This window comes from Asterias amurensis, chromosome 10, assembly GCF_032118995.1.
Source record: "Asterias amurensis chromosome 10, ASM3211899v1".
Taxonomy (NCBI): Eukaryota; Metazoa; Echinodermata; class Asteroidea; order Forcipulatida; family Asteriidae; genus Asterias; species Asterias amurensis.
The window spans coordinates 4,670,912-4,698,481 of record NC_092657.1 but is presented as its reverse complement, the minus strand read 5'-3'; the positions used below and the strand labels follow the sequence as shown (position 1 = coordinate 4,698,481).

General features: G+C 40.1%; 2 protein-coding genes across 12 annotated transcripts in view; both read left to right on the top strand.

Annotated features, from left to right (window-relative positions):
- Nucleotides 1-26,831, top strand: part of LOC139942473 (vinculin-like) — a 52,559-nt gene extending 25,728 nt beyond the window's left edge. The window contains exons 17-29 of one of the 11 annotated variants that reach the window (XM_071939265.1): nucleotides 105-236; nucleotides 4,408-4,644; nucleotides 7,272-7,379; nucleotides 12,332-12,394; nucleotides 13,119-13,181; nucleotides 14,859-14,924; nucleotides 15,753-15,908; nucleotides 18,857-18,938; nucleotides 20,251-20,375; nucleotides 20,839-20,954; nucleotides 22,268-22,391; nucleotides 22,947-23,037; nucleotides 24,024-26,831. In XM_071939265.1, coding sequence (XP_071795366.1) covers nucleotides 105-236; nucleotides 4,408-4,644; nucleotides 7,272-7,379; nucleotides 12,332-12,394; nucleotides 13,119-13,181; nucleotides 14,859-14,924; nucleotides 15,753-15,908; nucleotides 18,857-18,938; nucleotides 20,251-20,375; nucleotides 20,839-20,954; nucleotides 22,268-22,391; nucleotides 22,947-23,037; nucleotides 24,024-24,190 — 1,530 coding nt within the window. In that variant the 3' untranslated portion in view covers nucleotides 24,191-26,831. Of the gene's footprint in view, nucleotides 1-104; nucleotides 237-4,404; nucleotides 4,645-7,271; nucleotides 7,380-12,331; nucleotides 12,395-13,118; nucleotides 13,182-13,906; nucleotides 14,003-14,858; nucleotides 14,925-15,752; nucleotides 15,909-18,856; nucleotides 18,939-20,250; nucleotides 20,376-20,838; nucleotides 20,955-22,267; nucleotides 22,392-22,946; nucleotides 23,038-24,023 lie in introns of all 11 variants that reach the window. The other 10 variants (XM_071939264.1, XM_071939269.1, XM_071939266.1 and 7 more) reach the window with 10 other exon arrangements.
- On the top strand, nucleotides 7,449-10,429 carry LOC139943361 (uncharacterized). Its single transcript, XM_071940189.1, has 7 exons — nucleotides 7,449-7,528; nucleotides 8,153-8,215; nucleotides 8,616-8,678; nucleotides 8,937-9,002; nucleotides 9,315-9,377; nucleotides 9,634-9,699; nucleotides 10,299-10,429. Exons 1-7 carry the CDS (start codon nucleotides 7,449-7,451, stop codon nucleotides 10,408-10,410), a joined length of 513 nt encoding a protein of 170 aa, XP_071796290.1. The 3' UTR covers nucleotides 10,411-10,429.
- Nucleotides 26,832-27,570: the final 739 nt, after the last annotated feature.

The window sequence follows — 27,570 nt, the reverse complement described above, 5'->3', positions numbered from 1 at the left end:
AGACCAGCGAAAAGGACGCCATTGCCATCACGTTGTTCCAGATTATATTCATATGTTGCGACACTAACAGATTTGAGACTTTTACCTTTTTTCCCCCCACACAGCTCATGACGTCTGTTGCGGAACTTAAAGTTCCGTTCATCTTCGTTATTCCTCTTCAGGAATACTACCCCCCTCCGCCTCCGGTGCCGGCACCCCCACCGGCACAAATGGGACGTGCCCAGCCGGCCAATCAGGTGGTCCTATTTGTCAGATTGACTAACTTGAGTGTTTATTATCCTCCCACAGTAACGAAAACCCATCTCAAAGCATGACTGAAAGAAATATGTAGAAGGGTGCGTTGACATTTGGAAAAGTTTAAAATTTACCCTGTTTTTCCAGAAGAGGGCTACACTTCACTGATTGTGGCTGTGGATCCAAATCAACTGTTCCTTTTTTTTTTGGCATTTATTAATTCCTTTGAAGCCAAGGACTCAGAAAAGCGAACTTAATCACTGTATCACAAAAAAAAAAAACTCGGAGACATGACAAGGGAGAAAGTTCATGTAAACCCCAGAGAAATATTTCAGGGAAAACCCATGTAGTCAGGTAGGGACTGATAACCTTATCCACATAGTGCCCCCGGTGGGATTCGAACGGGGGTCCTAGAGGTGGAAGGCGCAGATAGATACAACTTCGCACACCGACAGGCCAGGGCGCGTTACCACCTACTCTCGGTAACCACCTTCAAAGTCCATAAGGATATAGGATTGTTTTTTTTATCTCACATACCAGAACATCGTTTAAAGCCATTGGACCCTTTCGGTACAGAAAAAAAAAAAAAAAGTTCACAGATTTACAAATAATTTACAGGGTTTACAGAAGGTAATGGTAAAAGACTTCTCTTGAAATATTAGTCCATGAAATGCTTTACTTTTTGAGAAAACGGTAAAACAATATAAATTCTCGTTAACGAGAATTACGGATTTGTTATAAACGCATGTCATGACACGGCGAAACGCGCGAAAACAGGTGTGGGTTTTCCCGTTATTTTCTCCCGACTCCGATGTACGATTGAGCCTAAATTTCCACAGGATTGTTATTTTATATATAAGTTGTGATACACGAAGTGTGGGACTTGGACAATACTGTTTACCGAAAGTGTATAATGGCTTTAATAAAAATTCCAACTTTTACTGGTAACCACCTTCAAAGTCCATTAGGATATATTCGATGTGACCTGTGACATCACATGTTTATTAAAGAGCCACAGAGCCTGGACTTCCTGCAGGCAAAATCTGTACCAGCCTAATGGAAGAAATCATAAAATCTTATATTTTATGGAGATTGCACTGTCTAATTCTTATCAACTTTTGATATGATGAAAGGGGGCACATCTCAAAACTTGACAAGCTTTTACTTTCATAATTCTTGGATTTATGTGGAATTATGTCACAAAGTGTCAACTTTCCCATAGGACCAGTGCAGTATTGTGCCTGCCAGAATACCCAAATAATGTACAAGGTCACACTTATTTTAAATCGAGTTTACATGGTCTATAGGATTGTTTTTTTATCTCACATGCCAGAACATCGTTTTAAAAATTCCAACTTTTCCAAATTGTCAATGCAACCATTAACTCAGTGTAGTTAAACCGTCACGTGTACATGTAGGTAACACAGTTTTATATTGTCATTTCATTGATAACGATTAATATAGGTAGATTCCAAAATGGAATGAGCGTCATCCATCCATGATTAATTGTTTCCATTTGATCAACGTTTTGTAAAAATAAATTGCACGATTGTAGATACATGCTTCTTAACCGTACACCACCGTTCTTTCTCTGGGGCATCTTCTTGCAAAATCAGACGAAATCTGGGAAATAATTCATGCCTTTGTGCCAAGTTCTGATTTTGCAAGAACACGTCACAAATAAACCAGTTGGTGAGACAGTCAAAATGGCCGATCGAGTCCAACTGTGTTGCACAGAGCAGCAATGTTCAGTAAACTAACAATCCGTGAGTGGAATGATGACTTTACTTGTGTCTGTTGGACCCTCTTGTTTGTATCTGTGTCTGCATGGAGAATACATATTGGTACTTTACCTGTTGGTACTTTAGCTTTTAGTACTTGTCATATTGGTACTTAACCTTTTGGTGCATTACCTATAGGTACTGTACTTTACCTGTTGGTACTTTTACCTTTTGGTTCTTTACCTTTTGGCACTTTACCTTTGGATCTATTCCTATTGGAACTTTAGCATGGATGCCCAACTGATTTGCTTTAAGTATATACTATTCATGAATAAAACTCTGCCTCTTGAAAGTAGCACTCAGCACTAATGCTAAAAGTAGAAGCTCAGTTCCCAGATCTCAGATAACATATCAAATTTTACTTTCGTCTGAGCACCAACATGTACATGTCTAAGCTCTCTGTTTATGTGGGTGGATATTTCCATCAGCTGTCCAGCTGCCAGCAACAACAATTGTGGCAATCCCAAGGTATCGCAGTAATGATAAACCGTCCGCCATAAAAAAAATAGTATACAAGTCGTCCCTGAAGAGCATGTTGTGTGTGTGTGTGTGCATAACACAGAGAAATGTTGAACATTGACGGTTACTCAGAGATTTTTCTGTAGATTTTCAGTTTTGCAAACATCAGTGATACTGTTAAAGTGTTCGGTATACATGTTAAGACCATACTTGAGAAATACATTTAGGTCTTGGTTGTTTGTTTTTTCTTGGTCCGTATTATTCAGGGCTAGATCTTTAGGCCTTGATGTTGTCAGGCTTGTGATTTGTTCATTTTGTTTTTTTCAGGATATTTCAAAGAAACTTCCCCTGTTTGAGAATTGTTAACGTCATATTCCTGCCTGTTTGCATGTGAACATTTTCAAGTAACATTCCGTGACTATCTACCCAAAGAGAACGAATCTGTGTTGCATCATTCCTTCCTCCTTGTGGTTGTTTTAAGGAAGGATTTTTCATCTTTGTGATTGTCGTCTAATCCAAGGTGTGGAACTAATTCTTCTGGTGTTTCTGTGATGTCTTGCAAGTGTTGGAATGTTGAGACTTTAACTGTCCGTTTTCAAGTGGCTGATATACCCAATTAAGACCAGGATGCTTTTATGTATGAAACTGCGGGGCCCAAATTTCATGAGCACTTTCTAAGCAAACAAACCAGCTTAGCTTGAAGGGACCGGACACGTTTGGTAATACTCAATACATTAATATTAGCATAAAAACTTACTTGGTAACGAGCAATGGAGAGCTGTTGATAGTCTAAAACATTGTGAGAATCGGCTTCCTCTGAAGTAACATATTTTTTAGAAAGAGGTAATTTCTCATTAAAAAAGCTAATTCTGAGAAAGACCTTTTCTTGGGTATCTCAAAGCACACAAATTCGTGCAACAAGGGTATTTTTTCTTCCAGTATTCTTTTGCAACTTTGATGACCAATTGAGTTCAAATTTTCACAGGTTTGTTATTTTATGCATTACAGTTGGGATAAGCTAAGTGAGAATACTGGTCTTTGATAATTACCAAACGTTTCCAGTGCCTTGAAAGGAAACTTTCTTAAAGAGCCTGTTTTTTTTTGTGACATTAAGTTTGTTGAGCACTGTTGTGAGCTGAACAGGTTTGCGAGATTGGGCCCTTTTTTTTTTATTTTATGGGAAAAGCATGTGCTGCGGAATGCAATACTCATCAGTGTGCTGCCTGAGGTCTCATTCGAGATAGTATAATATTGCAGAATGTGTCGTTGTCACTCATAAGTATACCCATCAGGGTGTATTTATACCCACATTGGGAGCCACCCCTCGACATGGGTACTACCAATAAATCTAACGAGGAATAGACACAAATCCAATAGGGGTTTTTTTATACCCTGATTAGGGAAAGTGGTTCCAATGGGGTATATTTTTACCTGTAGTTTAGCAAAGAGACATTATTTATCATACATTTGGAGAGAGGGTTCAAGTCGGGGTAGATGTTTATATCACAATGGGAATAATTAAGCAATGATATCCAGATTGGGGGAAATATTTTCCCCCAATCTGGTCCAGGGCAAAAGTGTATTCCAAAATTGCAATAGCTTAGCTGTTTTTTTTTAAGGAAAGGTTTGTGGTGTCCTCATTCCTTGTTCATGCTCATGGAGGTAGTTTTAAAAAGTCTTCCCATTTATTTGTTGGAAGGGGTTGAACTAGTTTCCCTGTAATCCTGAATAGTTCATTGTAAAGGGGGAGAGGGTCCCAGTCAATGTGTGTCTATCCCAAGTTAAAATTCTTCTTGGTATCCCGATCGGGGGAGAGGTCCCCCATCTGGGTATACACACCCCAATGGGTGTACTATAGGTGACAATGATCCTTTCTGTGTAAACAACAATGAACATCTTGACGAGTCTTTCCATGACCCACTGTATATAGCAGCCAATGGGAGGGCCGTATAACGGCCCCGGAAGCGTGTCTTCATACACGCCCCGCACCCACTCCTCTGGAGGACCTGATCTTCCTGGTTACCAGAGGGCAGCTGCTGAGTTACAAGAGGCCCTACACAGCCCGCCTGTTGCCCCCATGGCGCCTTATTATCCAGTGACACCGGCCTACTCCGCTAATCGTACCGACCCCCTCGTACACTCAGCGAGCCAACAGCCTTACCATGCTCAGGTTTTTATTTAATTTCCAGAATTTCTTTTTTACACCTCTTCTTCAATTGGTTACGATCAGACTTTTTCTTTTTCTTATTTCAGCCTTGTTGTGTTTTGTCATTCGTGTTTTTTTGGGTCAATTATGGCTTGTGATTTCTCAGACTTTTTCATGATTTCAAGATTTTCTCAAAGTTAAATTTATTTCAATTTTTTTTTTTCTTCATTCATTTTGATCAGGATTTGACCATTCTGTATTTTGTACCCTGTGTTTATTCCATCATATTTTCTGTGATCAATTCCGGCGTGTTTTTTTTGCCAGGATCTTCACCATACTAGGGTTGATATGGCACTTTTCTAAAGTTTATTTCTATTTTTTTTTTTTTATCTTATGTAATCAGAATCTTCCCTCCTGGTATTTTATCCTTGTACCCTGTGTTTTGGTTCAGCCGTGTGTTTTGTGGTTCGTGGTTTGATCCATTGTTTTTTCTGTCGTCCAATCAGGCCTGTGATTTCTCAGAATTTTTCATGATTTCAGGATTTTCTCAAAAAAAAAAAAAATCACATTCAGACATGAACTATTTTATTATTATTATTGGTTTATTAAAAATCAAACGTAGCAGCCAAAAGGCTGAATTGTGTTTAGGTTTACAATATAAAAATACATTAAAACATCAAAAAACCAGCAAATATACAATACGAGATTATAAAAATAGAGTAGATGGACTCCATGCACGCTTTTCTGGAAGTTTATTTTAACTGACTTCACTTGAAAATTGGCAATATGTTTTTATTGATCTTAACTTCTTTTAACATTTGCGTTCTCGTGTTATACTGCACATTTTGCATTTTCAATCTCAACTAATTTTTTGGTGCCCACGACAAACTCTTTGTGTCAGATCTGTGACGGTACGCATGCTTCGCACTTGTGGAAGGATTCACATTGACATCGTCTGAAGTTGGCAAAGTTGTTCAAATTTTATCCGCATTCCGCTGTGATGTACATGTACTGCACGCATTTCACATTGGATTTTTAATATTACAAGATACTCCTTCACTACTCTTGTTAAATTCTTATCTGCACTTTTGTGATTGTTTGTATAAGACTGCATCTAAAGTTGGCAAAATTTGCTTGAATTTTTCGATTTACTGGCTCAATATTCACATTTGCAAGTTGGTCATCGAGTTTGTTTTCTTGGCGGTGTCAACATCACGTCTCATTCTTAGAATTGACTCCCTGGACTAGACCTCAACGCTTACATTCCTACCAATAGACAGACAGATGGCGATATGAATCAGCTATGCGCAAAGCTGTGTATTCTTTGGTCAAGTGGTTTTGACATTTTCAGTCCAAAATGTAGCACAACCCAATTACTGGAACTACATGTAATTTTATAGAGCTGTATGTGAACATGTTTTTGGATCGCTTTGGCCCCATGTACCTTTATGTAGCTTATGACGGAAACAAACTCGCAAACTTAAACAGGTCCCAGTGTTCGCTTACGAGAAAACACTTACTGATGATTCTACAAAATTTATGGTCTATTAAAGATTATCGCTTTCACAAATATTAATACAAAGTCAAAGCAAAAGCTAAAGCTGCTGATTGGCTCCATGCTCAAAATGTCAAGAAGCTCATTGGCTAATACAATAATCCCACAAAAGACATTGAATGAAAAGCCAAGTAGAAAAAGATGAAAATGAATGACTGGAGAATGAATATATAAATGTAATATTAAGCATGTAGATCAAGTGATTACTAATTCACATTGTACATGTTATTTTTCTTCATTACATCATCTACATGTTCCTGACCGTTTTTTATTCCACTTTCCATTGTATTTTTGATACAATTTGGTTGATAATTTTTTTGTTCAGTTACTATAGTCACCATCCTTTAGCAGTAGTTATTTCCATCTGTTACCAATCTTCATGCAATATACCTTTGCCTAACTATTTTTTTCCTGCTGTTTACTATATATGCCAAGAACATGTCCAGATGTCTGTGTTGTATCAAAATATCTGTGTTGTATCAAAATATCTGTGTTGTATCAAGATATATGTGTAGTATCCAGATATATGTGTAGTATCCAGATATATGTGTAGTATCCAGATATATGTGTAGTATCCAGATATATGTGTAGTATCCAGATATATGTGTAGTATCCAGATATATGTGTGGTATCCAGATTCTGTGTTGTACAATGTTTACCAGATAAGTAGTTATTTGTGTTTGTTACCAATCCTCCAGCAATATGCCCTCACTGTTCTATTCCTTTCCTGCTGTTTACTAGATTGCAACGAATAGTTCCAGATATCTGTGTTGTATCCAGATAGTTCCAGATATCTGTGTTGTATCAAGATAGATATCTGAGTTGTATCCAGATATCTGAGTTGTATCCACTAGACATCTGAGTTGTATCCAGATAGATTCTGATATCTGAGTTGTATCCAGATAGATCCAGATATCTGAGTTGTATCCAGATAGATCCAGATATCTGAGTTGTATCCAGAAAGATCCAGATATCTGAGTTGTATCCAGAAAGATCCATATATCTGAGTTGTATCCAGATAGATCAAGATATCTGTGTTGTATCCAAAGCAGTAGTATATTTGTGTTTGTTGATAGAGTAACTGATTGTTTTACAGCCATCCGGTTATCAGCCAGTAGAGGCAGCACGTACTGCACCTCAGGTTTATGCTGCGCCTCCCGCCGTACCTCCTGTGCCTCAGCCACCAGCATCATACTCACCGCAGGTCTTTTCCCCTTTACTACTTTCTATCAGTCACTCATATTATAGTCTCTCACATATTCTGTCTACCTGCATGTTTCATTCTGTCACTTTCTTTATCTGTCTGTTTTATACCTTTCTGTTTGTCACATTTTCTTTTGTTTCTCGTCTCTTGTAAGTTTCGTTCTGTTGACCCTGATTGTAAGTTTCATTCTGTTGACCCTGTTTGTAAGTTTCATTCGGTTGACCCTGTTTGTAAGTTTCATTCTGTTGACCCTGTTTGTAAGTTTCATTCTGTTGACCCTGTTCGTAAGTTTCATTCTATTGACCCTGTTTGTACGTTTCATTCTGTTGACCCTGTTTGTATGTTTCATTCTGTTGACCCTGTTTGCATGTTCCATTTTGTTGACCCTGTTTGTACGATTCATTCTCCCACTGTTTGCCTGGTTTTATTCTGTCACCTCTGTTCTGAACCTCAGGTTTCTGCTGCGCCTCCCGCCGTACCTCCTGTGCCTCAGCCACCAGCATCATACTCTCCGCAGGTGTTTTCCCTTTCTGTCACTTTCATCATGCTCCTAGACCATATTCTGTTACCTCTATCTGTATTCTGTCATATTCTGTCTGCTGTTTCATTCTGTTAACCTGAATGCTCATTCAGTTGTTCATTTATACATGCCAGTTTTATACATTTCTGTTTGTCGTACATTTTCTTGTCTATTGTCTACCTGTTTGTAAGTTTCATTCTGTCTCCCACTGTCTGCCTGTTTTTATTCTGTCTACCTCTGTTCTGCACCTCAGGTTTCTGCTGTGCCTCCCGCCGTACCTCCTGTGCCTCAGCCACCAGCATCATACTCACCGCAGGTCTTTTCCCCTTTACCACTTTCTATCAGTCACTAATATTATAGTCTCTCACATATTCTGTCTACCTGCATGTTTCATTCTGTCACTTTCTTTATCTGTCTGTTTTATACCTTTCTGTTTGTCACATTTTCTTTTGTTTCTCGTCTCTTGTAAGTTTCATTCTGTTGACCCTGATTGTAAGTTTCATTCTGTTGACCCTGTTTGTAAGTTTCATTCTGTTGACCCTGTTTGTAAGTTTCATTCTGTTGACCCTGTTTGTAAGTTTCATTCTGTTGACCCTGTATGTAAGTTTCATTCTGTTGACCCGGTTTGTACGTTTCATTTTGTTGACCCTGTTTGTACGTTTCATTCTCCCACTGTTTGCCTGGTTTTATTCTGTCACCTCTGTTCTGCACCTCAGGTTTCTGCTGCGCCTCCCGCCGTACCTCCTGTGCCTCAGCCACCAGCATCATACTCTCCGCAGGTGTTTTCCCTTTCTGTCACTTTCATCATGCTCCTAGACCATATTCTGTTACCTCTATCTGTATTCTGTCATATTCTGTCTGCTGTTTCATTCTGTTTACCTGAATGCTCATCCAGTTGTTCATTTATACATGCCAGTTTTATACATTTCTGTTTGTCATACATTTTCTTGTCTATTGTCTACCTGTTTGTAAGTTTAATTCTGTCTCCCACACTGTCTGCCTGTTTTTATTCTGTCTACCTCTGTTCTGCACCCCAGGTTTACGCTGTGCCTCCCACCGTACCTCCTGTGCCTCAGTCACCAGCATCATACTCTGAACCTCAGGTCTTTTCCCCTTTACCACACATATTCTGTTATCTCCATCTGTATTATTCTGTCTACTTGCATGTTTCATTCTGTCACTTTCTTTATCTGTCTGTTTTATACCTTTCTGTTTGTCACATTTTCTTTTGTTTCTCGTCTCTTGTAAGTTTCATTCTGTTGACCCTGTTTGTAAGTTTCATTCTGTTGACCCTGTTTGTAAGTTTTATTCTATTGACCCTGTTTGTACGTTTCATTCTGTTGACCCTGTGTGTACGTTTCATTCTCCCACTGTTTGCCTGGTTTTATTCTGTCTACCTCTGTTCTGCACCTCAGGTTTCTGCTGCACCTCCCGCCATACCTCCTGTGCCTCAGCCACCAGCATCATACTCTCCGCAGGTGTTTTCTCTTTCTTTCACTTACATCATGCTCCTAGACCATATTCTGTTACCTCTAACTGTATTCTGTCATATTCTGTCTGCTGTTTCAATCTGTCTACCTGAATTTTCATTCAGACGTTCATTTATACATGCCAGTTTTATACATTTCTGTTTGTCATACATTTTCTTGTCTATTGTCTACCTGTTTGTAAGTTTCATTCTGTCTCCCACTGTCTGCCTGTTTTTATTCTGTCAACCTCTGTTCTGCACCTCAGGTTAACGCTGCGCCTCCCGCCGTACCTCCTGTGCCTCAGCCACCAGCATCATACTCTGAACCGCAGGTCTTTTCCCCTTTACCACTTTCTATCAGTCATGCTACTCATATTATAGTCTTTCACATATTCTGTAATCTCCATCTGTTTTATTCTGTCTACCTGCATGTTTCATTCTGTCACTTTCTTTATCTGTCTGTTTCATACCTTTCTGTTTGTCACATTTTCTTTTGTTTCTCGTCTCTTGTAAGTTTCATTCTGTTGACCCTGATTGTAAGTTTCATTCTGTTGACCCTGTTTGTAAGTTTCATTCTGTTGACCCTGTTTGTAAGTTTCATTCTGTTGACCCTGTTCGTAAGTTTCATTCTATTGACCTTGTTTGTAAGATTCATTCTTTTGACCCTGTTTCATTCTGTTTCATTCTGTTGATCCTGTTTGTAAGTTTCATTCTGTTGACCCTGTTTGTAAGTTTCATTCTGTTGACCCTGTTTGTAAGTTTCATTCTGTTGACCTTGTTTGTAAGATTCATTCTTTTGACCCTGTTTGTAAGTTTCATTTTGTTGACACTACTTTTAAGTTTCATTCTACTGAACCTGTTTGTAAATCCCATTCTGTTGACCGCCGTTTTTTCCCGGCTTTATTCTATCCACCTCTGTTCTGTATCCCAGGTATACACTGCCCCTCCCGTCGTTTCTTCTGTGTCTCAGCCACCAGCATCATACTCGTCGCAGGTCTTTTCCCCTTTACCACTTTCTATCAGTCATGCTACTCATATTATAGTCTCTCACATATTCTGTAACCTCCATCTGTTTTATTCTGTCTACCTGCATGTTTCATTCTGTCACTTTCTTTATGTGTCTGTTTTATACCTTTCTGTTTGTCACATTTTCTTTTGTTTCGCGTCTCTTGTAAGTTTCTTTCTGTCGACCCTGTTTGTAAGTTTCATTCTGTTGACCCTGTTTGTAAGTTTCATTCTGTTGACCCTGTTTGTAACTTTCATTCTGTTGACCCTGTTTGTAAATTTCATTCTGTTGACCTTGTGTGTAATATTCATTCTTTTGACCCTGTTGCATTCTGTTTCATTCTGTTGACCCTGTTTGTAAGTTTCATTCTGTTGACCCTGTTTGTAACTTTCATTCTGTTGACCCTGTTTGTAAGTTTCATTCTGTTGACCTTGTTTGTAAGATTCATTCTTTTGACCCTGTTTGTAAGTTTCATTTTGTTGACACTACTTTTAAGTTTCATTCTACTGAACCTGTTTGTAAATCCCATTCTGTTGACCACTGTCTGCCTGTTTTTATTCTATCCACCTCTGTTCTGTATCCCAGGTATACACTGCCCCTCCCGTCGTTTCTTCTGTGTCTCAGCCACCAGCATCATACTCGTCGCAGGTCTTTCCCCTTTACCACTTTCTATCAGTCATGCTACTCATATTATAGTCTCTCACATATTCTGTAACCTCCATCTGTTTTATTCTGTCTACCTGCATGTTTCATTCTGTCACTTTCTTTATCTGTCTGTTTTATACCTTTTTGTTTGTCACATTTTCTTTTGTTTCGCGTCTCTTGTAAGTTTCTTTCTGTCGACCCTGTTTGTAAGTTTCATTCTGTTGACCCTGTTTGTAACTTTCATTCTGTTGACCCTGTTTGTATCTTTCATTCTGTTGACCCTGTTTGTAACTTTCATTCTGTTGACCCTGTTTGTAAGTTTCATTCTGTTGACCTTGTTTGTAAGATTCATTCTTTTGACCCTGTTTCATTCTGTTTCATTCTGTTGACCCTGTTTGTAAGTTTCATTCTGTTGACCCTGTTTGTAACTTTCATTCTGTTGACCCTGTTTGTAAGTTTCATTCTGTTGACCCTGTTTGTAAGATTCATTCGTTTGACCCTGTTTGTAAGTTTCATTTTGTTGACACTACTTTTAAGTTTCATTCTACTGAACCTGTTTGTAAATCCCATTCTGTTGACCACTGTCTGCCTGTTTTTATTCTATCCACCTCTGTTCTGTATCCCAGGTATACACTGCCCCTCCCGTTGTTTCTTCTGTGTCTCAGCCACCAGCATCATACTCGTCGCAGGTCTTTTCCCCTTTACCACTTTCTATCAGTCATGCTACTCATATTATAGTCTCTCACATATTCTGTAACCTCCATCTGTTTTATTCTGTCTACCTGCATGTTTCATTCTGTCACTTTCTTTATCTGTCTGTTTTATACCTTTCTGTTTGTCACATTTTCTTTTGTTTCGCGTCTCTTGTAAGTTTCTTTCTGTCGACCCTGTTTGTAAGTTTCATTCTGTTGACCCTGTTTGTAACTTTCATTCTGTTGACCCTGTTTGTATCTTTCATTCTGTTGACCCTGTTTGTAACTTTCATTCTGTTGACCCTGTTTGTAAGTTTCATTCTGTTGACCTTGTTTGTAAGATTCATTCTTTTGACCCTGTTTCATTCTGTTTCATTCTGTTGACCCTGTTTGTAAGTTTCATTCTGTTGACCCTGTTTGTAACTTTCATTCTGTTGACCCTGTTTGTAAGTTTCATTCTGTTGACCTTGTTTGTAAGATTCATTCGTTTGACCCTGTTTGTAAGTTTCATTTTGTTGACACTACTTTTAAGTTTCATTCTATTGAACCTGTTTGTAAGTCCCATTCTGTTGACCACTGTCTGCCTGTTTTTATTCTATCCACCTCTGTTCTGTATCCCAGGTATACATTGCCCCTCTCGTCGTTTCTCCTGTGTCTCAGCCACCAGCATCATACTCGTCGCAGGTCTTTTCCTCTTTACCACTTTCTATCAGTCATGCTACTCATATTATAGTCTCTCACATATTCTGTAATCTCCATCTGTTTTATTCTGTCTACCTGCATGTTTCATTCTGTCACTTTCTTTATCTGTCTGTTTTATACCTTTCTGTTTGTCACATTTTCTTTTGTTTCTCGTCTCTTGTAAGTTTCTTTCTGTTGACCCTGTTTGTAAGTTTCATTCTGTTGACCCTGTTTGTAACTTTCATTCTGTTGACCCTGTTTGTAACTTTCATTCTGTTGACCCTGTTTGTAAGTTTCATTCTGTTGACCTTGTTTGTAAGATTCATTCTTTTGACCCTGTTTAATTCTGTTTCATTCTGTTGACCCTGTTTGTAAGTTTCATTCTGTTGACCCTGTTTGTAACTTTCATTCTGTTGACCCTGTTTGTAACTTTCATTCTGTTGACCTTGTTTGTAAGATTCATTCTTTTGACCCTGTTTCATTCTGTTGACCCTGTTTGTAAGTTTCATTCTGTTGACCCTGTTTGTAAGTTTCATTCTGTTGACCCTGTTTGTAAGTTTCATTCTGTTGACCTTGTTTGTAAGATTCATTCTTTTGACCCTGTTTGTAAGTTGCATTTTGTTGACACTACTTTTAAGTTTCATTCTACTGAACCTGTTTGTAAGTCCCATTCTGTTGACCACTGTCTGCCTGTTTTTATTCTATCCACCTCTGTTCTGTATCCCAGGTGTACACTGCCCCTCCCGTCGTTTCTCCTGTGTCTCAGCCACAGGCATCATACTCACTGCAGGTGTTTTTCCCTTTACCACTTTCTACCACTCGCGCTATTTGCACATCATGATGTAGTCTCACGCTTTCACTTATTCTGTTATCTCCATCTTTCTCATTTTCTGTCTGCTGTTTTATTTTGTCTCTCTGCGTGTTTCATTCATTCTTTTTGTCTGTTTATCTATCTGCATAAGTCCTACTCTGTATTATCTGTCTGTCTGTCTGTCTGTCTGTCTGTCTGTCTGTCTTTCTGTCTGTCTGTCTGTCTGTCTGTCTGTCTGTCTGTCTGTCTGTCTGTCTGTCTGTCTGTCTGTCTGTCTGTCTGTCTGTCTGTCTGTCTGTCTGTCTGTCTACCTATTGTTGTTTGTGTTTGTAAGTTTCATTCTGTCTCTCACTGTTTGCCTGTTAGTGTTTCACTTGTGTCACACTGTCGGCCTACCTCTGTTTCATTATGTCTACCGTGTCTGCCACTTTTATGTTGTTCACCTTGTTCCTCATTTGTCTGCCATTTTCATTATTTTGTCAATTTGTCGTCATAAATTTCAGGAATAATCAATTTTGTGACACCAAAGCATGAAAGCCATTTGGGGGAAATTTTCACATTCGTCCATTTCTGGCTTTTTGAAAACCTGTATTGTATGTGACGCATTTGGACAAATATTTTGATATCATTTCTTCATGTCATGTGTAGTTCTTTTTGTAGCTTTTTACCTTAAATCACCATCTTGAATGATTTGCTTGCTGTAGCCATCTTCATCTTACAAACAGTCATCTTCTCGACCTTCTCCTCCTCCTCCTCCTGCATCTTACTCATCAAGACGCTCCCCTTATACTACTTCTAAGGTAACTTACTTTCATCATCATCTGCAGTCCCCAGACCCAAGACCCCTCCTCCATCTCCCACTCCTCCTCCTTCTGCATCTTACTCATTAAGATGCTCCCCTAAAACTACTTCTAAGGTAATTTACTTTCATCATCATCTAAAGTGCCCGTACCCCTACCTGATCCCCTTATCATCCTGCAAGAAGTACTTTGCTCTGATGAAATCATGTGTTATCGTAAATCCTTTGTGTTGCGGGCTCACTGGCCCAATGATGATGCCACACCCTTCCTGACATACCCGATAAATGATGGTTGTATGTCCTTCGAAATGTATTGTGATGACACGACCCTCTTGACTCATCGTGATGCCACGCCCCTCTTGATTTTTGACCTACTTTGCCTTGAGTATACACTTTGCTTGTCTACCTTTAACTTCTCTCATTCTTATCACAGCTTTTTCCATTTATACTTTCATTTAATTTGATCCACTGTTTTCTACACTCACCCTTTTCGTTTCATCTTAAGCTTTCATGTCAGAAAAGTCCGTTTCCAATGGGAGACTTTTGGGGACTCTAAGTGGCAGCAAATTTAACCAGGAAAATCCATTGCTCTTAGAAATGCGCGCATGCTCAAAACGACGTAAACTCAAAGTGATTTTGACGCCACATGGCTTTTTCGCAGGGATTGTTTCGCAGGAGTTGACCACAACTTAACTGAATTATTCGCTGCAAATTTGTGCCGTCGAAATTGGCTTTGCATTCACAGGTAGTATGAACTGGTCTAAATTTTTCTGCCACCCCTAGCAATCAAAAGTCTGCCATTCTGCACCTTTGTGATATTTCATCTTTCTCTCTTTCTTTCTCTCCCTAAACTGTAGACTCAGGATTCTGCACCCTTACCACCACCACCACCACCCAGCTACCAACCCATAGAACCACGCAAGGTTTTCAATCCTTTCTGCCTTTGTGTTATTCTCTCCCATTTCTTTAGTCTTTCTCATTGGTTGATTATGTAATGCACTGTGAGGGCGCTTTTAAACCAAATTGGTTATAAGAGAATGCATTTTATACCGCCCAAAGAGGAAATTAAATGATGAAATGCGTCACATTATTCATGTTCTACTCCCATTTCTTAGCATTTCTCGTCGATTTATTATGTAATGCGCTGTGAGGGCCCTTCCTCGCCAGTTTATGTGCGAGAGACCGCCACATACCTCCAAATTTGTGTGGTATGTATGAATGGCTAATGCATTGCCTCTCACCAATGTGGCCCTGGTTCGATTCTAAGCGAAGGCTTTATGTGAGAAGGGTTGTGCATTGGTTCTTTCATACCCCACAAGGGTTTTTGTTTTTTCTTCGGGCTCTCCAGTTTTCATCCCTCCAAAAAGTCAAACACTTTCAATCTGTAGCTGTAATCTGTGGTCGACATGGGTCGATGTGGCTGGCTTCCAATGGCTTGAACACAGAGCCGCTTCTTTCACAAGTCGGCTTCTTTCACAAGTCGGCTTCTCGGCTGCAAGTCAGGATGATAAGCCTCCCAAGATTGGTTACTAAGTGCCCTCACCCAGTCTAAAATAGCGCCATTATTGTTGTTCAGAAATGAAGAAGCGTAAACAGTTTATGGAACTAACACGCTTTGTGGAAGTCACCCACTGTTAAAGTCTAGAATTGTGAGTAGCTATACCTGTTTGGGAGCTCAAGAACTTTGTTGTTGTTTTTGGAGGGTTTTCTTTCTTGGTATTAATGTCACTTAATAACGTTGCTTTGTGTAGGCCGATACCAGACCTATATCCACGGCCCAAATGACCCAAGCACACGTTCTGGACCCCTATGTACCATCAGCCTACAAGGCCACACCCACTGCAGGTCAAGGGTCACGGGCAGCCAACACCGCCGTTGGCCAACAGGACTGGCATACACCAGCAGAGGTTTCTGACTTTGTACTTTTTTTTCCCGTTTTCTGCCGTGAATTTCATTTTTTTTTCACAGATAACTCCTCCTGCCTGCTGATTGCCATACCTAATTCTTTCATTAGCGTTCAGCAGTTAAGATATGCTTGTAATTTTTGCAAGTTTGTTTACTTGTTGTTTATTTGGTTGTTGTTTCATTCATTACGATGTTTAACCCTCAGCTTGAAGCGTAATAATCCGCATGATTGACATCATTTTTTTTCTCATTATGAATTGGTGCGACAGTAAACTATCATCGTTGGTTTGAGCAAGCTTCAGAAGAACAGACTATTACACAGAAGCTTAGGGACTGTTAAGCAAAGTTGTGGGACTCGCTTTTGTAATAGAGTACTTTTTTCCGCACTCATATACTCAATACAATTGTACTTGAACACATTACTCATATTGTCAGAAAAATGTCTTCAACTTGTGTTGCAATTTTATGTGTACTCACGGAAAAGAACTCTTACTTGTACTTAAACATTAAAGAAAGCTCTTTATATTCATCTTGCTCACTGAAAGTTACTGATACTCTTATTCACAGAAAAGAACCCATACTTAAACTTACAGAAAGTTACAGATAGTCGTACTCACAGAAAAGAATCGTTACTCAAACTTAAATTCAGAAAGTTATTCAAACTCGGCAAATTCACAGAAAGGTGCTCATACTCATACTCACAGAAAAGAACTCATACTTAAACGTACAGAAAGTTACTGATAGTCGTACTCACAGAAAAGAATCAGTACTCAAACTTTAGTTAAAAAAGTTATTCAAACTCGTCAAACTCACAGAAAGGTACTCATACTCATACTCACAAAAAAGAACTCATACTTAAACTGACAGAAAGTTACTCAAATTATTCATACCCACAAAAGGGTACTCATTCATACTCATGAAAGTTATAGGTACTCAAACTTGTACTCGCAGAAAGGTTGTGTATGCCCGTCGCACTGTTAAGAACTCTTGGAAATATAATTGTACTCTCAGAAAAGTACTTTGCTCTTATTCGTAAAAAAAAAAAGTACTTACTATTGAATTCACTGTAAAATACTTGTACTCAGACTATAACTCAATCAAAATACTCACTTTAAAATACTTGTATTTACTCTAAATTATTACGTGCAGGTTTTCTAGGAAAAGTGCTCAACTAGCAGCCCTGGTGTAGTGTTAAAGGAACACGTTGCCTTGGATCGGACGAGTTGGTCTGAACAAAAGCGTTTGTAACCGTTTTTTATAAAATGCATATGGTTGGAAAGATGTTTTAAAAGTAGAATACAATGATCCACACAAGTTTGCCTCGAAATTGCGTGGTTTTCCTTCTACTGTGCGAACTAACCTGGTCGGCCATTTATGGGAGTCAAAATTTTGACCCCCATAAATGGCCGACGTGTTAGTCGACAAGGTAAAAGGAAAACCACGCAATTTCGAGGCATGTTTGTGTGGATCATTGTATTCTACTTTTACAACATCTTTCTACCCATATGCATTTTATAAAAAACGATTACAAACGCTTTTCAAAGACCAACTCGACCGTTCCAAGGCAACGTGTTCCTTTAAGGATCCTGTTTTGAATGCCTGTAGCCCTGTACTTTTTTATAACCTTTAGATATTTAAATTAACTGCATCATTTCTCATCTTAAACTGTTAAAGATTTTTTTCCCCCAAGCTAACATTTTTTAAATGTCAAATTCTCTTGGATGCTTTTATTCCTCTTTAAGGCATGATTGGTGTGTAATTATTAAAGACGTTTTAATAAGGTCGACCTGCGATTTGCGTGCGCTGTTACGGAATTGTTGGCATCATTCAATGTGTTGCCTTCTTTCTTAGTGCTTGTTCAAAATTATGACAGTTTAAACTTTAAAAAATTGTCCTAAAATTGCAGTTTTTTATTTTTGCACCACGAAAACATTTACTGCCATTTCCACAGGTCTGTAGTATGGTAAGTTTGTTACAGACCAAATAATGGGAATGAACTTATGAACCCCTAATCAAGAAAAAAATAATGACATATTTTGCCTTTATTTTTATTGCGATATCATGTTTCAAATTCATGAATACTAACTATTTGTTGGCTAACCTTGTAACACTATTCATAAAAATCGTAGACATATATAGCAGCTCAGTTTTGTTATTCGTCAGTCATCTATATTTTTAAGCCACTTGTGTTTCCTACTTTTTTACAAAGACAAAGTATCATCCAACTGTGCAAGCGTTAAATAACTGTGCTAGCTATGTAAGTGAGGATTGCCTAGTAATGTGGAGTACACACACACACACAAGGAAGAAAATCGTTGCTAACCCGTGAAGTACGCTTGACAACAGTGCGGAATTCTCTGCTTACTGCAGAATTCTGCGCTTACGATCACGATTCCCCGCTTATGTGCAAGCGCCGAATTTCTGCGCTAGCCTTGTAAGCGTAGATTGCCTAGTAACGTGGAGGACGCACGCGCAGAAGCCAAAATTCGCCGCTAACCCGTGAAATCAATTGCCGTAAGCAAATAATTCCTGCTTCCGTAAGTGCCGATTCTGTGCTTACGGTAAGCAGAGCCATGAAGTTGGGCTCTGATTCTTTGCTTACAGTAAGCAGAGTAATGGAATCGTGCCCAGGGCCAAATATCGTATAGCCTGTAAGCACTAGAACTTGCTAAGCACAAAAAAAAAGATTCCTTGGCAGAAACACGTTCCAGCAAAAAATTACATTGCGTTTACATTGTTATGACTGGTTTGCACTCAATTTTTGCTTAGCAAAGAAAATTGTCAATACTGTCTCGGGAGTCATACACGGTCTACAGCACTCCGCAAATCTACATGACCCCCAATGGAGGGGCGTGGAGCAGGGGTTTGTAACCTCTTTCCGGCTGGCGCTAAGAAATGCTTCTGCTTATTATTTATGCCGTATGTTTCGTTTATTGTTTGTCGCCGTTAGATGCTGGACAGTGCTGGTAATGTGCGTCAGGCATTTGTGATGTCTCAGCCACCTGTAGAAGATATGAGCAATCTGAGAGTCGGTGAGTCATTTAAAGGAACATTACAGAATTGGTTTTTTGCTAACAAAACAGTTGCTGGCAGTGTAAGCACTTTATGCAATCCACCATATACATAAACTGACAAACCTGTAGAAGTTTGAGATTGATCGCCATTTGGGTCACAAGAGAATAGTGAAAAACCGATAACAAATTTTGCATTGCGTCGATGCCAAAATAAAAATGAATAAAACGCTCACTGAGCGATTAACTCCAAACGCGAAGTTAGATTATTTATTTCTCATCAAATATGAAATTTCAGACAGAAATATTTCAAGGGATGTTTTCTACTATCATCATCAATAGACCGTGTAAGTTTTATGTAAATCTGTGATCTTCACGAATTTTGTTTCTTACCAATTCTGTAACGTGCCTTTAACACATTTCATGTATGCAAATATAATTTTTAAAAATTTTTAAGGCTTTTTCACAGCTCGAAGGGCATACCAAAGCGCTTCTGAGATTATTACCCCTGGTCACTGGGCCATATATTTCATTCCTGAAACCATCTCAGCTCACTGGGGGTGCTGCGAGTTACTGCGCTCCAAGCTAATCATTCACATAAACCATCTCTGCCCTCACAAGTACCCGTTTACCCCTGGGTTGAGAGAAGCAATTAGTGTCTTGCTCAAGGACACAAAAGTCACGACGGGATTCGAACCGACATCGCAAAGACTTAACAACCAGAACTTCAATCCGATGCTCTTGTTTACTCAGCCACAACATCCCCACAATATACCCCCTGCGTAATGCGCAGCGCTACCACACGCGCCTGTCCTGTCTGCACTTATCAAAAAGAGAAGGGGGTTTGTCTGGATTTCCTGGTTTGAGTTGCTGCGTATTGTCCCACAGCACCTTGTAAACCCTCACATGGTGCTATGTTAAGGAATTGGTCTCATACTTCAAGCTCCACAAAACCTTACAGGAAAACACTAGATTGTCGTAGCGCTGTGAGTGTCACTGAGGGACGGATACGAGATGAGAAGCCATTATTGTTTTAACAGATGGGCGAGGAACAATTAATTTAGCAGTGACGCTACAAAGTGCCAAAACCATGCTTTATTTATCCAAATAGGACTCCTATCTTCTATATTAAATTTTAAAGCGTTGCGGTAGCTAAACATGTACAAGGCAAAATAAGGGATGAAAAGTGACGGTTGATTGACCAATCACATGACTAGAGTCTGTGTGCGTTATAAAACACCAACTACCTCCTTTTTCAATTGGTTTTAATTTGGCATTCATAGGATCCAATTCTTAGATTTTTTTGTTCTCAATATTTTCCCATTTCATTCAGACCATGCGCCACCACGACCACCGCTACCCCAGGGTGAGATCCCACCTCCCAGGCCCCCACCCCCAGAGGAGGAGACTGAGGCTCACTTCCCAAGAGAACCACCACCAAGTAACCAACCAATCATGGTGAGTATAGGGACACAGCAAAGGCATGAAAATGTTACGTGTTAATAATAATAAACACCAGTTATATAGCGCCTTTTCCTTACAGTACAAAGCGCTTAGAAAATTACAGAAAAAAGCAATTGGAGTGCAATAAAAAAATCCAAGAGGAAAACCACGACTAGGCAAAGCCTGCAGTATTTAGTAAAGAAAATCCCGCGAAAAAGCCGGTCTCTCTTTGGCTGGAGAGTGCAGGCCAAGCAAGGCGAGAGTTACTGATTGAAAAAGAAAGTTTTAAGTGACCTTTTGAACTTGGTAATAGAGCTAGAACTTTTGATGTAGTGTGTGGAATGGAATTCCACATTCTAGGGCCTGAAACGGAAAGTGTTCTGTCTCCTGATTTTTTGACGAAAAGATGACTAAACTAATTTAGCAACAAACATAGTAGTAGATTTCTTTTTCAATTATCAATTTGTTTTTCTTCCAGAAAGCAGCTTATGATTTGCATCTGGAGACCCAGAAGTGGTCGAGTCAAGGGAACGATCTGATTGCTGCTGCCAAGAAGATGGCTATCCTCATGGCTCAGATGAGTAAACATGTCAGGTAAGAGGGTAGGCAACCTCGGTCCCAGGGGTGATCCCTTTGGCCTCGCCATGGGTGGGATGGTAAGGCGAGATTGGTCACCCCTTGCGCATCATAACATCTGGAATTGGTTGAAGGCATAGAGTTATATATAAGAACTAGAGGGCGCATGAGTGATGCTTCGTGCACAAACGGGACTGCAAGATGACAAGCGCGTCATTCTGCACGCGCGTTGAACATGAAATACACGTTTGAGGTTTTTTTTATTGAACGTTCACGCGATGCTGTTTGTCACAAACACACGCTGTGAGATGCCAGTTTTGTCAACTTAGAAAATGGCCGCCTGCGCACATGCCGGAGCGCGTATATAGGCCAGTGCGCCCTCTAGTTCTTATATATAACTCTATGGTTGAAGGTCTGTGGCCAATCCTCTCAAAGTGGTCGAGTCAAGGATGGTAAGAAGATGGCTATCCTGGCTCAGATGAGTAAACATGTCAGGTAAGGAAGTAGGCCACCGCGGTCCCAGGGGTGATCCATCTCGCCTCGCCATGGCTGGGGATGGTAAGGCGAGATTGATCACCCCTTGCGCTCTCATGACATCTGGAATTGGTTGAAGGTCTGTGGCCGATCCACTCAAAGTGGTCAAGTCAAGGATGGCAAGAAAATGGCTATCCTGTGGCTCAGATGAGTAAACATGTCAGGTAGCGTAAGACGACCTCGTTCCCTTCCCAACAGAAATCACAAGGCCCTACGGCCACTTCAAAGTTAGGGCTTAACTGTTGACCCTAATAAACTGTCACCAGAGACCTGTTGCCACCTTACTCCTGGGGCTGGAGCAGGGTTACCCCTTTCATAGTCCGTATTGAAGGCATGGATATCATCCACTAGGAGCCTGGCTGGTAGAGCAGAAAGCACTACCATCCCAAATTTTACGAAGCAATAATGATTAAGTGCATTGCTCAAGGGCACAAGTGCATGACTGGGATTCGAACCCACCTGCTGCTGACGACAACACGAATGCTCAGGTTCAGCGAACAAGACCATTGGACACGACACGCGAATCAATGCAAGGAAAGGCTTTATCTTCAGCTTTCTTGATACACCTGCAGCTGATTTCACGAAAAGCCAGGATTAATTCTATCTTGAGTTAGGACGAGTAATCCCTCCTAACTGAGGATGGGTTCAATGCGTCCTACCGTCTTCGGATACGGAACTGAACTCGTCCTCAGTCCTAAGGTTAATCCTAAGTTAGGAAGAGTTTGGTTTTCCAGATGGTACATGTATGTAGATTTCAGATTTTGCCAATTGTCTGTGTTTTTTATTTTTTTTTGTAGGGGTGAAGGTGGTAGCAAGAAAGACTTCATCATGTGCGCTCGTATGATCGCCAAACAGTCTGGAGAAGTAGTGAGGCTAGCTAATATGATTGCAGATCAGTGCACAGACAAACGCATTAGACTTGTAAGTAGTCCTCTTATTTTATTTGTGTGCTCGTATGATCGCTAAACAGTCTGGAGAAGTAGTGAGGCTAGCTAGTATGATTGCAGATCAGTGCACAGACAAACGCATTAGACTTGTAAGTAGTCCTCTTATTTTATTTTTTTGTCTATAAGCCCATATGCATGAAGCGATTTTGTAAAGCACTTTCGCATAGCAACAGATTTTGACTGGTAACTTTTGGCAGTAGCAGTAGTAGTGCAAGAGGTCATCTTCAGCCGACGCCAATTCAAGATTTTCTGATGGTAAATTTCTACACATCCTGATCAAGCATGCACCATATGGGACCGGGCCCTGTATAAGCCTAGGCTTTTTCCTGGTGCCCTCCACTTATCACCCTTTGTTCCTAATGCATGTATGTTTTATGATTATTTATTGTGATATTTGGAAATCAAAAAAACAAACAAACAAACAGAACAAATACGAACAAGAAGGTCAGCCCTTTTGGTCAAAAATTGTTTTCCAACTTTTTTCTTCGGACCAAATATTATTAATATTTTCTGTTGTTTCTCTTTACAGAACATGAAGCAAGTGATTGAGAGAATTCCAACTTTCAGCACTCAGTTGAAGATCCTGACTACCGTCAAGGCCACAATGTTGGGAGCTCAAGGTAAGTCAAGGCATTGTCCACACAATGGATATGGCATGATTGGCCTGTCTGTAAAGCGCTTGCATCTCACCACTTTGGCCTTGGTTCAATACACTTGGTTCAATACACCTGGTTCAATACACCAATCCACGTGTGAGCCACGGCGCACGTGTGAGCCACGGCGCACGTGTGAGCCACGGCGCACGTGTGAGCCACGGCGCACGTGTGAGCCACGGCGCACGTGTGAGCCACGGCGCACGTGTGAGCCACGGCGCACGTGTGAGCCACGGCGCACGTGTGAGGAACGGCGCACGTGTGAGCCACGGCGCACGTGTGAGCCACGGCGCACGTGTGAGCCACGGCGCAGTGTGAGCCACGGCGCACGTGTGAGCCACGGCGCACGTGTGAGCCACGGCGCACGTGTGAGCCACGGCGCACGTGTGAGCCACGGCGCACGTGTGAGCCACGGCGCACGTGTGAGCCACGGCGCACGTGTGAGCCACGGCGCACGTGTGGGCAAGAACATGTGAGCCTCTCCAATGCCATTTTGCCATCATTCTGCACAACTCTGCTGCGCGCGCCAAGCATTCGGGCACGCATGTGGGACTCTGTAAATGTCGGCTTTTTGTGCACACCTACTCTTCTCGTTTTGCTCTAATAAAAGCGTTGAGAATGTCTATCCAGATCCAGTTCTTCAGAACAAAACCTTGAAAGTGGATACAAGGTAAAGTAACTTTAAAACTACGACCCAACAAAATTGTGTGACAATGCCCAAACAGTCACTGCTGTCACGTCCGCAATAGAATTTGACTGCGTATCTCTATGTGAAATGACTGAGGTCAAAGGTGAATATACGCGCCGGTTTTGAAGGCAGGTCTCTGGCCTTATTCACGAGCCTCGAAGTGTGACGTCAGATGTTCAGGCTATGGGCTTGTGAGCCTGGGGTGGTGGAAGTGTGAGGCACAACAAAAGATAAGCTTACAATATTATTATTATTTGTACAACAGACGAAGAGAAAGATGAAGAGGCCACAGAGATGCTGATTGGGAACGCCCAGAACCTGATGCAAGCCGTAAAGGAGACCGTCCGTGCCTCTGAGGCTGCGTCCATCAAGATACGCACCGATGCCGGTCAAAAACTTCGCTGGGTTCGACGCAATCCATACGCATACTAGATGGCAAGAGAGGGCGCTGTCACCCAAGGTAGCCCGACAGGATTCTAGGCAACCGACTGCACTTCATGCAAATTGTTCAATTGCCGTAGACCTTTTCGCAAATACCATTGCGCGAGCGCAGACTGTTGAATGAGGTGCATTGTGGGATAGATATGGGTCAAATTTGATTACCAGCTAGACCACACTGCACCTATATCCAAGCTTAACGCACGTGCCCCAGTATTTGCGAAAAGGTCTATGTCACACCAGGGCTCAATTTCATTTTTACAAATAGTGAAAAGACAGATTTTAAGCGGAACTCTTTTTGGATTTTTTGTACAGAATACCTGCTTTTTAACATTAACTAATTAACATGAGATTTCAGAACTCTACGTAAACTAACCGAAGAACATTCATATTGATTGGTGCTTGTGTTTTTTCAGTAAATTGTTTAGAAGGTGGCGTGTTTAATATTAGGTAGATAATTGTTTGTCTTCACTGCCTTAACAAAAAGGCCACTGCTGGATTACCGACCAAGGCCCAGGGGGCGATTTCACAAAGAGTTAAAACTAGTCCTAGGAGATATTAAAATCGAACTCGGCTCGAGACGTTGTGACCACGTTGTTTTTTTTCAATGCCAGAAATTCGTCTGTGCCATCCAGGCCGATCCTGGGCAGCTTGAACAGCTTGATCGTGTTGTAGGCCGATAGCATTGAGGTTTTAAACCTGTGATATATAGATGCAGCGGAGGCTTCCACCCTGTCGAGTAACTCGTCCTAACTTGAGATAGGACCAGTTTTAACTCTTTGTGAAGTCGGCACAGGGCCTGATTTCGTAGATCTGCTTAAGCACAAAAAGTAGCTAAGCACAATAAATTATGCTCACCAAAATAAGGTTACCTGCCAGAATGCCATATCATGTGCACAATTTGGACTGGTACAATGTATGTCCTATGTATTTTTGCTTAGCAGAAAGTTGGTAAGCACTATTTTCTGCTTAAAAAAGCACCTCTATCAAATTGGGCCCAGTTTCATAATATGCAGCCAAGCAGAAATTCTGAACAAAGAAAATTTGACTAGAGTGGGACTAGAACCTGCGACCGGATTAACGTGTAGGCATTATACCAACTGAGCTGTGTAGCCCTATGTTGATGGTCGCCTTTTGGGGCAAAATATCTTTATTCAGGGTGCCAGTCTTATAGTTTTACATAATAACATTCATGTTCATGGTGTGTCTAAAACGGTACATGAAATTGCTGTTTGCTGTTCGCTGGGCTTGACAAGTTTTTGTTTTAGTTTTTAGTTTCTTTATCGTGCTAATTCAGTTTTAGTTGTGTTTCAGAAATCACAAAATTTCTGATAAAGCCATTTTTACAGGCAGCGTAGGTTTTGGTTTTGAGCTGCGTCAAGCGCTCTAACTTTTCGACACCAATATGGCCGAATCATACACTGTGTGACTTCAAAGAAGAACTACCTTTTATTTCATAGAAATGGCACTAAACGAGGTGATAGTACCCTAAAATGTTTAACTAGATATTCTAGACTAATCTAAAGTAGATAAACTCTAATAATGCTTATGTAACTTTTTTTTAATAACTATTTCAAGAAATTTATTAATGTTAGAAGTTTAAGAATGATTATTTTTATAATAGACTTTATTTATTAGAGAGGCCCTATTTTTGCCAGTGCTTTGTGTTTTCTTTTTCTTCTCTCTATGCATATATTAATAAAAATAAGCCTTATTCTATTAACGTGGTAAGAATTAAATTTCTAATAATTTGTCCTATAATCGCAATATGACGTTTTCATATTTAAAATAAAATCATGGGTGTCATTATTTACCCTTGATTCAATCAGCATGCTAGTGAATTGTCCTTTGAAAATAGGATTTTTGAAAATGATTCTTGTTTTTATATTTAAAGAGAATTAGTATGTGGGTTTATCTTGTCAGTCTTTGATCCTACACTTTCAATGTCGTAACTCTATACCAAATCATGTTGAATGCCTGACCCTTGGAAGTGTTATGGCCGAGCTGTTAAATCAGCAGAGCGTTGGTTCGAGTCCAAGTCGTGGCACTTACGTCTTTAAAGCGAGACACTTTGGCCAGGGATCACACTCAAAGATACAACCTGATGGAAGGGGCAGCCAGGGGGATCACACTAATTATAAGAAACCTGCAGTAATTTATTGTTGCGGCTGCAACCGCTGCCAAAACATAGGATTCAAACTGCCTCTACAAATGTAGCTACCATGCAATCTCAGTAGTCTAGTTGGTAAGACACTGCTCTAAAATTGCAAGGTCCGTGGGTTCGAATTCCACCCCAGTAATATGCCTGCGATATTTTTTCACAGGACTCTGGAAAGTACCGAGTATACAGTGCTAACACACATCAATGTACATGTATGGGTAAAAATCAAAATTAATATACCACAGTAATTTATTCACTTCTTTAATACTTTCTCCGTTGAATTCAGAAACACTGCCATTTTCATTTCGAAAAGGTGTTTTGCCTCGTTTTTAGGAAGGCGTTTTGGTACAATGTACATGATCATGTTTGTCATCCATTAAAAGTTAGAAGTAAACGATTAAAGGAACACATTGCCTTGGATCGGTCGAGTTGGTCTTTGGAAAGCGTTTGTAACCGTTTTTTATAAAATGCATATGGCTGGAAAGATGTTGTAAAAGTAGAATATAATGATCCACACAAACATGCCTCGAAATTGCGTGGTTTTCCCTTTACCTTGTCGACTAACACGTCGGCCATTTATGGGGGTCAAAATTTTGACTCCCATAAATGGCCGACCGTGTTAGTTCGCACAGTAGAAGGAAAACCACGCAATTTCGAGGCAAACTTGTGTGGATCATTGTATTCTACTTTTAAAACATCTTTCCAACCATATGCATTATATAAAAAACGGTTACAAACGCTTTTGTTTTGACCAACTCGTCCGATCCAAGGCAACGTGTTCCTTTAAAAGAACAGCTTTTGTTTTGTTTTATTGTACAAAGTTTTTCATTTGTTGTTCTTAGATTCCTTCTATAGAAAGATTTTAATAAACATGATCTATGCAGCAGATAATGAACACTTTACATCGGAGTTGTTGAATTTTGTGTTTATAAAAGTCTGACTTAATTATTTAAAGACACTGGACACTATTGGTGACTGTCAAAGACCAGTCTACTCACTTGGTGTACCCATATGCATCAAATAACAAACCTGTGAAAATTTGTCGCACAAGTTGTGTCTTTTCAGATGACTTGAATTCGAGACCTCGATCTTGAATTCAATTCAAATATTTTAGTGGAAAATTACTTCTTTCTCAAACAATACGCTACTTCAGAGGGAGCTGTTTCTCACAATGTTTTATACTATCAACAGCTCTCTGTTGCTCGTTACCAAG